Source organism: Thamnophis elegans, chromosome 2, assembly GCF_009769535.1.
Source record: "Thamnophis elegans isolate rThaEle1 chromosome 2, rThaEle1.pri, whole genome shotgun sequence".
NCBI classification, from domain to species: Eukaryota; Metazoa; Chordata; class Lepidosauria; order Squamata; family Colubridae; genus Thamnophis; species Thamnophis elegans.
Window position 1 is genome coordinate 162,085,504 of NC_045542.1, and position 11,500 is coordinate 162,097,003.

At 45.9% G+C, this 11,500-nt stretch overlaps 1 protein-coding gene across 1 annotated transcript; it reads right to left on the minus strand.

The window, feature by feature from the left end:
- Positions 1-5,511: 5,511 nt before the first annotated feature.
- LOC116502513 (zinc finger protein 665-like) lies at positions 5,512-7,047 on the minus strand (the record flags this gene model as incomplete). The annotated part of the gene is made up of 1 exon (XM_032208393.1): positions 5,512-7,047. A coding segment is annotated over one exon (1,536 nt), but the record flags the coding sequence as incomplete, so codon positions are not given.
- Between the last annotated feature and the right edge of the window lie 4,453 nt (positions 7,048-11,500).

Here is an 11,500-nt window from a genome sequence, read left to right on the forward strand (position 1 = left end):
TTTCATCCCTTCCCAAGGAGCTCCGTCTCCACTCTGGGGCGCCTCTTCCCAGTGGGTTGTGGGGAAATGCGGCATCGAAACTGAGGATGAGACACGTGGATCAGAGGTTGGATGTGATGTCTTTTGCCAATTGTAGAAAATGGGCATCATGCTTCCCTTATTGTGCATCTCTGGGCATCAGGAAAGAACAACCTATGAGCTCTGCTTTCATCGTGTTTTGCCCCATGTGCCTCTTCTGGTGTCTCCGAAGTTCAACAGACTCCACAAATCGTTTCTCACGTTCTGGGCATTGATGGGTGTGACTGGTGGGTGTGTAACACTTTCCAAGCCACAGGTGTGAAAGCTGACAGAATAACAGACTTGGAAGGGAACCTGGAGGTCCTCAAGCTCAAAACTCCCCCCTCCAGCAAGAGATCCTATGCCCATGATGGTGAACCTGTAGCAACCGATTTCGCCCTCCCCAGGCTCCACGAAAGCCCTGCGTGCTTGCATGGAACAGCGGGGGTGGGGGTACACGTGTCCCAGGTGGCATTTTGAGCCATATTTGGTTGCATTCCAGTTGTCAGCTCTGACCCTCATGCGCACACTGGCAAGCTCATTTTTTGCCCTCTCCAGCCTTCAGGAAAGCCAGGGAGGGGTCGCATGTGTGTTTGGGAGGGGGGTGTCACCATCCTGTTACTCCTATTTCTCTCCCTTGGACTAGTCGTAATCAGCAACCTTTCCTCTTATGCTGTAGCCTCCATTCCCTTATTTATCTTTCTTGCTCTTCCCTGCATCCTTTTCTAATTTCAACACCTTTTTTGTATCGTGATACAAAATGTACAAAAATTCAGAGATGAACTTTAGCCCAATTGGAATGCTTAAAAGATGTTCACAAATTTACGGTTTGAAACACTTGGAGGGTTGCAAAGAAACCCCAGGGAATAGGAGCTAATTTTAATGAAACTGCCTTGCCTGTTTTGGAAAGAAAAATGATATTGGGGTCAAGACGGATATCAGCTGAACTCCAGAACCTTGCTCCAGCACAATGAGTGGTTCCACCACAAAAGCGCGTAGGACAAAATCGCGCTCGACAAAAGCGCGCTGTGACGTCATCACAGCGCGACGAAAAAGTTCGAAAAATGTAAAAATAAAGCGAAAACCTTACCCTAAGCCCCCCAAACCTAACCCTAAACCTAACCCTAACCCTAACTCTAACCCTAACCCTAACCGTTAAAGTAACGAAAAACCTAACGCTAACCCTTAACCTAACCCTAACGCTAATGCTAACGCTCTAAAGCTAACCCTAACCCTTAACCTAACCCTAACCCTTACCTTTATGTGAATCGGCTTGCTTTAATTTAATTTTTATTAATTTTTATTTGAATTTTTCGATCTTTTTCATCGCGCTGTGATGACGTCAAAGGTGCAATTATGTCGATCGCGCTTTTGCCGTCCGCGCTTTTGACGGGTCACGCAATGAGTAACCCCTCCCAAATACCATGCCCTCCCTCCCCGTTTCATGGCAGCCGAAGCAACAGCAAAGCACAGGCAGCAAAGCAGAGGCTGACACAAAGGGAAACCCAGAAGAGTTCGGGAATTCTTACTTTGTTGATAAAGGCTAGAATCGACAGAATCTTAAGATCAGAATGATGGTAGCCATGATATTCGCTCTGCCGCTTTACTTTATGGATATACATGTTGATAATGATAAAAATACTCTTTGTTATGGTTCATTCTAATTTAAAGAATTATTGGTACTTAGGATTTTACCTTCAGTGAAGAAAGTTGGAAACTTCTTTTATCTCTATAGCTTTTTCCACATTTTGTCTGCCCTCTTCAATTTTGTTTTTCCCTCACTCCCTTTCTTTTTTTTCAGTTCTTTCTCCTTTCTTTTCTTGCACTTTAACTTTTCCTAAAATTTAAGAAAGCTTACAAACTTCTATATGATTTTCGGGGTTTGATCCACTATTGGACACTGTTCCACCATCAGGGCATGGTGGGGATTTTCCCATGTCATTTTTCTGATGTGTCGCTTTTGAGCAAAACTTGATTGCACTCTATGCCAGTGGTGGGTTTCTACCGGTTCGCACCATTTCTCCCAAACCGGTAGCTCTTCCATCAAGCAGAGAGCAAAACGGTTCTGTTGCTTTGAAAGTGGTCCACCCACTTTAATCAAAATTTTGATTAAATATTGTACAGATATCGGCTTGAATGTAAACTTGAGGAAGAACATGTTAAGGAAACTATGGTTGCCTGGGCAAAAAAATTTGGTTGCAATGTTGAATTGGCTAAATGGAAAGACTTTGGACACTCAATTGGAAATGAACAATGGCCACGAACTACAAGGAAATTCTGTACAAGATGTTCTACACATGGCACCTTTCCCCATCTCTGAAATGTTTAAAAATTTGGCCCCAAATTGTTGGAAGTGCAAGAAAACAGCAGGAACCTTTTTCCATATGTGGTGGACATGCAACGAGGCAAAAAGATATTGGAGAATGGTACAATTATGGCTGGAACAAATGGTGGGAGATCAAATTCTGTTCAAACCAGAAATTTTCCTCCTAGGTATAAAACCAGAGAGGTATAAGAAGGATGCGCTTTATTTAGTTATCCATGTATTGTCAGCGGCATAAATAACCCATTGGGGAAAAGGAAGTATCCAATCAGAGTTAGACATAATTAGGAAAATCTTGGCCTGTGCGGAAGCAGATAAGGTTCACTCTAGAATTAAAAAAGAAAGGGGAGTCGGAATATTATGAAGTTCGGAAGAGATTTTGTTATTGGTATAAGACAAGGTGACAAGACTGGAACAAACTGTAAACAATGTGATTGGATAGAAGGATAGATAAAGTACTAAGTAGACTGACAGCTAATGGATGAGCTTATGTACACATATATGATTGTATGGCCATAATGGCTTTGCTGTGCAACACTATTTTAAATGCAAAAATAAAAATATATTTAAAAAAGAAAATGGGGCCCACCCACCGGCCCCTAGGGTTGGACCTCCCTCTATTTCAGCTTCTGAAGCCCAGCTGATTGGGGAGGGAGATTGAATTGCCACTCCTTCGCTGTTTTCCTTCCTTTCAGAGCAATTTTCTTTTAAATGCGCACGGACAATCAACAAACCGGTAGGAATCCACCAGTGCTCTATGCATCTGTATGGCTTCATTCCAGCCTGATTATTCCTAAGGTTTTGTTTTCGGGTAAAACTTTTCCCACACTCCCCACATTTATAGGGCCTCCTTCCTGCCCCTCCTGGTGCCTCTGTAGTTCAGAAGAATCCACAAATTTATTCTCACCTTCTGGGCATTGATAGGGTCTCTCTCAGGTGTGAAGCCTCTGATGTTTAAACTAGGTGTGACTTTTCATCAAAACATCTCCACATTCTTTTGTCTTCACCTTGTCTTCTCCGTGTTCCTGTTCTAAGAACTCTCAATTTATCATCTAGAGGTAGTCCTCTAGTTACGGCCACCGTTGAACCCAAAGTTTCTGTTGTCAAGTGTTAATAGCAATAGCAATAGCAATAGCAGTAGACTTATATACCGCTTCATAGGCCTTTCAGGCCTCTCTAAGCGGTTTACAGAGAGTCAGCATATTGCCCCCAACAATCTGGGTCCTCATTTTACCCACCTTGGAAGGATGGAAGGCTGAGTCAACCCTGAGCCGGTGAGATTTGAACCGCTGACCTGCTGATCTAGCAGTAGCCTGCAGTGCTGCATTTAACCACTGCGCCACCTTGGCTCAGTCCTCGAGGCTATGACACCATTGTCTTGCATTGCTAGCTCCTGGTTGGCTAAGACGCGAGCAGCCAGCTGGCGGGAAAATCCAGCCAATCTATTGGTTAAGCATCTGACAGCTCTGGTATAAAAGGGCTGTCAGCTGTCAAATGTTTTGTTGTTTGCTGGTTCGAGGTTTGCCTTACGTTGAGCTGTATGTTACCGTAATCAAAGGTTGTGTTAGCTTCAACCTGCCTTCCCTTAGTTCCTGTCTGCCTCGTTCTCCCTAGAGAACACTAGCGACGAGGATGGGATCAGGTCTGAGGTAAAGGAAAGAAGCAAAGTCACTATTAGAGCTGCCTCAACTCACTGGCGACGAGACATCGCTCCAAGGCTAATTCCTCACGTTCCGTCCTTCTAAGGATGGCTTACCTAATAGCATTCACAGCATTCAGCCCGGCCACTGAAATATGGGACGCCTACCTCGAGAGGTTTGAGTGCTTCCTGGAGGCAAACGACTTCACTGGTTTCTCTAGTGGCCGTAAAAGAGGCTATTTACGCAGCACCTGTGGCCACGAGAGGTTTGGAACAGCTGGGGCTTTAGCGGCCCCTCCATCCATTCGATGCCTTGGGAGACACTTTTGGCGAACCTTAAAAATCACTACTCCCCAACTCCCACACTGTCAGGGCTGCTTCACGCAACTAACTGGACCTTATACTCTTATAGGGTCCAGCTCAATGATGGGCGAATGTGGCGCTGGCACGTCAACCAGCTCCGACGGCAAGCCACCAGCACAGCAGATCAACACCCAGGGCAGGCCCAACCCTGTGAGTTTTCCCCATTTTACTACCTTTCTTCCCACACGAGTTAAGTGAAACACTGCAGTTGTATAGCTAGTTTCATGGTTGTTAAGTGAATCTGACTTCACCCTTCACTTTGCTTGTCAAAAGGTCGCAAAAGGGGATCAGGTGACCCTGGGACACTGTAACCGTCATAAATGTGAGTCAGTGGTCAAGCATCTGAATTTTGATCACATGACCATGGGGTTGCTGAGACATGGTCATAAGTCACTTTTTTCAGTGCCACTGTAACTTTGAATGGACACTAAATGAACCCTCCTTTTGCTTTTCATCCATTTTCCATTTTCTTTTCAAATACTTAGAATCAAAGGGCTAGAAGGGACCTACCACAGAATAACAGAGGCGCAGGCTTCTAGTCCCACCTTCCCTGGGCAAGGCAGGAGTCCTTATACGGTTCCTGACAATTTCACATTAGATATTAGGTTTCCACGATCTCATCAGATTTTCATTTTCATGACTTAGAATTAATTTGTTTTAAAAATTATAAAAACATTTAACTTAGCAAAGAAAATTTCCAAGGAGGCAATTTTAATGGACAAATTCCAGGAGGCAAGGCGCTCCAATTGGCAAGGAGAAGTATTCTCATGTTACTCACACTTGCAAGGTTTTCCTCCTGTGTGGATTTTTCATGTGCATCCGAAGATCTGATGATCAGATAAAAAACTTTGCCACATTCTAAGCCCTGATACATCACACTTCAAGCATTTAAACTGCATCTTTTGCTATATGGATTAGAGTTTGATTTTTAAGGAACGATTGACAAGAAAATGCTTTCCCACGATCTAAGAGATTCTAATTTTTCTCCCTTTTATGATCTCTTATATGGCTCCTAAGGGTTGAACAACTATGAAAAACTGTTCTACCATCAGGGCCTATTAGGGCTTTTCCCATGTCATTTTTCTCATGTCTCCCTTTTGAACAAAACATTACCACACTCTGTGCATCTCTATGGCTTCATTCGTGAATGGATCTTTTGATGCCTCCCAAGGTGTTGTTTTTGGGAAAAACCTTTCCCACACTCCACACATAGGTATGGCTTCTCCCCCGTGTGGATTCTCAGATGGACCCGAAGCAGTGTTGCTGTGAGAAAACTTTTCCCACACTCCCCACATTTATAGGGGCTCTCTCCTGTGTGCCCCTTCTGATGTCTTCGAAGTTCAGCAGCCTCCACAAATGTTTTCTCACATTCTGAGCATTGATAGGGTCTGTCTTTAGTGTGACGTCTCTGATGTGGAATTAGGTCTGACTTGTAGCGAAAACACCGCCCACATTCTGGGCATTTGTGGGGTTTGGAAGGCTCCTCTCCTTTGTGAATCCTCTCATGTTTTCTAAGAGTATATTTGCGACCAAAAGATTTTCCACACACTGAGCACTTGTGGCATTTCGCACCCGTGTGGGTTTGCCAGTGAATTCTAAGATATGATGAACGACCAAATGCTTTCCCACATTCTAAACATTTGAACTTTTTTTCCCCTCTGTGAACGTTCTCATGCATTCTGAGGCATTGTATTGTACGGAAAAATGTTCCACACTCGATGCACATATAGGGCTTCACGCCTGTATGGATACTCTGATGTTGAAAAAGAGTTTCTTTAAGAGAAAAACATTTATCACAATCATTACATTTATATAGTTTTTCTCCACAGTGCATTCTTTGGTGTCTTCTAAGTTCAGAAGAACCCACAAATCTTTTCTCACATTCTGGGCATTTATAGGGTCTATCCCCAGTGTGAAGTTTCTGATGTCGAATTAGGTGAGACTTTCTGCCAAAACATCTCCCACAGTCTGGGCATTGATGGGGTCTTTCTCCGGTGTGAACTCTCTGATGTGTGATTAGACGTGATTTATAGCCAAAACATCTCCCACATTCAGGGCATTGATGGGGTCTTTCCCCAGTGTGAATTCTCTGATGTTGAATTAGAGTTGACTTTTCACCAAAACATCTCCCACATTCTTGGCATTTGTGGGGTTTTTCCCCAGTGTGAATTCTCTGATGTTTCAGCCGGGATGATTTGCTGGAAAAAGATTTCCCACATTCTATGCATGTTTTGTTTTCGTCCTTTGTGTGTGTTTTATTATGTTGGTAAAGAGATGAGCTCCGAGTGAAACACTTCCCACATTCTAGGCATTTATAAGGACTCTGCGCTGTGTGAATTTTCTCATGTCTTCTAAACAATTGTTTATAACGGAAAGATTTCCCACACTCCAGACATTGATAAGGTTTCCCTCCGGTGTGGATTTGCTGATGTTTAAGCAGCTGCGAGGTTTGGGAAAAGCACAGCCCACATTGCACACATTTGCAGGGCTTCTCTTCAGTTGGGCTGTTCTGAGGCCTAGAGAAATGCCGTCTCTCAGGAAATCTTCCCCAGCGCTTCCAGGACTCCTGAGGTCTCTTTCCCTGGTGGATTCGCTGATGGGCTCCAAGGTCCGAGCCTTTAGCAAAACGCTCCCTGCACTCTCCGCATTTGTAAGGCTTCAGTACCTGGGTGGCTCCGGACATGTTTGGCAAAGCTCCACACTCCAGGAAAGGATTTCCCACAAAGGAAACACAGGTGGGATCCATTCCCCGTGTGCAGCTTCCGGTGGATCAAAAGGAGGGAATGGTAAGCAAAGGATTTCCCACAATCGGAGCATTTGGAGAGTCTCCCCTGATTCCTCTGGGGGGACCTGTGGCCAAAGTGTTCCCCCCTCTGCATAGTCTCCAGGGGCTGCTCACTTCCAGGGATTTCTATCGGAGGAAATTCGAAACAAGCAGAACTTTGGCCAAAAGGTTGAACGATGGGCAGGAGGAGGGAGGGGCTCTAGCATGAGTCCGAAAGCCGAGAAGATGAAACCTCTGGCCTTGGTGACTGACCCAGATTGGATCCTGCAAGCAGAACTTTGTGCAAAGGTTTTCCTGGTGGCACCTGCAGGATGAAGAAAAAAGAAGTGAAGGAGAGAAGATTTATTTTCTTCAGCTCTCCAAATAGCCCAAACAATAGCTGGGACACCCCCTATATGAACACTGGTGGGGTCCTCAAAGCCTCTATTCCCCCCACCCACCCCAGAATGAAAGCCATGCTGGGATGCCCCCTGTGGAGCTGACCTCCCCTCTGCTTTTCTTAGTATGATGAGAGAGATGGCTGACAGAATCCCTGTTGCCCCTCATTTCCCTGCCTGAACTGGAGATGAACCCTGCCTTTTCCTTTTGCTCGCTTTGGGTGGGGGAGATGATTCTATATGATGGGAGAGAAACTGCAAAGATCCCTCATAGGATTTATATGTTCCAAGTAGAGCTAATTGTGTACAGAGTACAACCCATGTAGGTATTCATAGACCCTGTTCTTTGGGCCAGCACAGATTGATTTGATTTGATTTATTGCATTTCTATGCCGCCCTATTCCCAGAGGGACTCAGGGCAGCTCACAAACCAAAGTAAGGGTGGGGATACAAACAGGAGGAAAACAACGGAGAAACAACTACAACAATTTAAAAACAATCAACAAGCACACAATTCGAGCGGGGACGGGAACTCGTCAGCCCCAGGCCTGTCGGAACAGCCAGGTTTTAAGGGCTTTGCGGAAAGCCTGAAGGGTGGTGAGAGTCCAAATCTCCACGGGGAGCTCGTTCCAGAGGGCCGGAGCAGCCACAGAGAAGGCCCTCCTCCGGGTGGTAGCCAATCGGCATTGGCCGGTAGATGGAATTCGGAGGAGGCCTAGTCTGTGGGATCTAATAGGTCTATTGGAGGTAATTGGCAGCAGGCGGTCTCTCAAGTACCCAGGTCCAATACCATGAAGGGCTTTATAAGTGACGACTAGCACCTTGAAGCGTATCCGAAGACCAATAGGCAGCCAGTGCAGCTCGCGGAAGATAGATGTGACGTGGGTGTCGCATTGATAGATGTGACGTGGGTGTCGAATGCAATCGCTCGCGCGGCTGCATTCTGGACAAGCTGAAGTCTCTGAATGCTCTTGAAGGGCTGCCCCATGTAGAGCGCATTGCAGTAGTATGAATATGTCTCCCAGCTAGAATGGCTTCCTATTGTAGCTTTATAGTTAAGGGAGGATGCAAATACATTGATTGGGGCCAGCAATGCAGTTTGAACACAACAGGGAACAAACAATTCCCATTTTAAAAAATTGACCCTAGAATATATGGAGGAATATAAAGAGGAAGACCGATGGAATCCTATCACTTTCAGAAGGAAACAACAACCGAGAGCAAATCCCCTTCTATGTATTCTCCTCCACTCCAAGAAATCAATTGCTGTCGTGTTCTCCCCCTGGAAGAAAATATGCAGTCACCCACAAAAGAGCAATAGTTCCTTAAAAAGAGGCAAAATCCAGTATTTCTACAACAGGAAGAAAATATCTCGGCATTTCATAGGGAAAGAAAGCGAGTTTCAGTGACAGGTGATTCAATTCTTAGGGAAACAGAAACTATAGACTGCAGAGCAGATAGTCTTTCTAGGACCAACCTTTCTTGTCCTGCACCTGGAGATCAATAAGACAACAATGAATCTGAAAAGAACCAATGTGGTTCCATTTTGAAGAATAATAAAAACACAGATCTTCGAACCTCTAGAGACAAAGTTATAAATAAAAGCTAGCATGGGTTTGTTAAAACAGATCATGCCAAAACAATCTTATTTCCTTATTTGACGAGAATGGTTAGTCTGGACTAGAAAAGAAGGATTGGGGGTGACATGATAGCAGTATTCTAGTATTTGAGGGGCTGTCAGAATGTAGAGGAGGTCAGTCATTTCATTTCATTTATTTCATTTGTATGCCGCCCTTTTCCCCGATGGGGACTCAGGGCGGCTCACAACTTGAGCAAGGGAAAGGGGATACAAACAGTTTGACACCAACACAAAACAATGCATAATTTAAAAAAAGCACAACAATCATACCATTCGAGATAGGGGCCACGGTTGTTTAGCCCCAGGCCTGTCGGAACAGCCAGGTTTTAAGGGCTTTGCGGAAGGCCTGGAGGGTGGTGAGGGTGCGAATCTCCACGGGGAGTTCGTTCCAGAGGGTGGGAGCAGCCACAGAGAAGGCCCTCCTCCGGGTAGTCACCAGTCGACACTGGCCGGCGGATGGAATTCGGAGGAGGCCTACTCTGTGGGATCTAATCGGTCTGGTGGAGGTAATTGGCAGCAGGCGGTCTCTCAAGTACCCAGGTCCAATACCATGAAGGGCTTTATAAGTGACGACTAGCGCCTTGAAGCGTATCCGGAGACCAATAGGCAGCCAGTGCAGCTCGTGGAGGATAGGTGTTACATGGGTGAACCGAGGTGCACCCACGATCACTCGCGTGACTGCATTCTGGACAAGCTGAAGTCGCCGAATGCTCTTCAAGGGCTGCCCCATGTAGAGCACGTTGCAGTAGTCCAGTCTATAGGTTACAAGGGCGCGAGTGACTGTTGTGAGGGCCTCCCGGTTCAGGTAGGGACGCAACTGGTGCACCAGGCGAACCTGGGCAAATGCCCCCCTGGTCACCGCTGACAAGTGGTGTTCAAAAGTCAGCTGTGGGTCCAGGAGGACTCCCAAATTGCGGACCCTGTCTGAGGGGCGTACTGTTTGACCCCCCAGCCTGAGAGATGGAACACTTGGCCAATTAGTAGGAGGGAAACACACCAGCCACTCGGTCTTATCTGGATTGAGTACAAGCTTGTTAGCCCCCATCCAGTCCCTAACAGCCTCGAGGCCCTGGCACATCACGTCAACCGCTTCATTGAGTTGGTACGGGGCGGACAGATACAGCTGCGTATCGTCCGCATACTGGTGGTATTTTATCCCGTGCCGTCAAATGATCTCACCCAGCGGTTTCATGTAGATATTAAACAGGAGGGGGGACAGGACCGAACCCTGTGGTACCCCATACGTCAGGGGCCTAGGAATCGATCTCTGCCCTCCGACCAACACCGACTGCGACGTGTCCGAGAGGTAAGAGGAGAACCACCGTAGAACAGTGCCTCCCACCCCCACCTCCCGCAGTCGCCGCAGAAGGATACCATGGTCGATGGTATCGAAAGCCGCTGAGAGGTCAAGGAGCACTAGGACGGAGGCATAACCTCCATCCCTGGCTCTCCAGAGATCATCGATCAATGCGAGCAAAGCGGTTTCCGTGCTGTAGCCAGGCCTAAATCCCGACTGGAAGGGATCTAGATAATAAGATAAGTCTATTCTCCAAGCACCAGAAGGCAGGACGGGAAATATTGGATGGAAGCTAACCAAGGAGAGGAGCAAGCTGGAATTAAGGAGAAACTTCCTAACAGGGAGGACAATTAATCAGTGGAGCAACTGGTTTGCAGAGGAGTCTTTTAAGAAAAGAATGGACAGCCACCAGTGTTCCCTCTAAGCCAGTGTTTTTCAACCTTTTTTGTGCAAAGGCACACTTTTTTCATGAAAAAAATCACGAGGCACACCACCATTAGAAAATGTTAAAAAAATTTAACTCTGTGCCTATATTGACTATATATAAAGTAATTCTCTTGAATCCTCCGCGATTGTTGCTATGGGCGCATGCATGGGACGTCAGTGACGTCCCTGCGTGCGCTACCTCCCGGCGGTCCCCACGTTTTTAAAGTAAACGCGGGGCCGCAGGGACTTAATAGAGGCATCCCTGTGTCCCGAAAGCAACTTTCAGGACACAGTCCCTCTAATTTTTTTTCAGTGTGAGCAGAAAAGTATAGTGTTTGAGTGGCATATTTTCATGCCTGAGCACCTGAATTTTTTTCACAGATGTCACCAAACAACAACGAAATCAGTATTATTTGAAACTCAAAGTTATGTTTATTCAAGGTACCCGCTTAATTAAAAGTGTTATATAATATCAGTATCACTTAACAACGGTCCTGCTTAGCAACCAAAATGTTGGCTCAGAAACTCTGGCATTGAAGCATGCAAGTCTTAAAGCTGTCAAGTTCCAAGACCTTTTCACCCCTAACCCTTTAG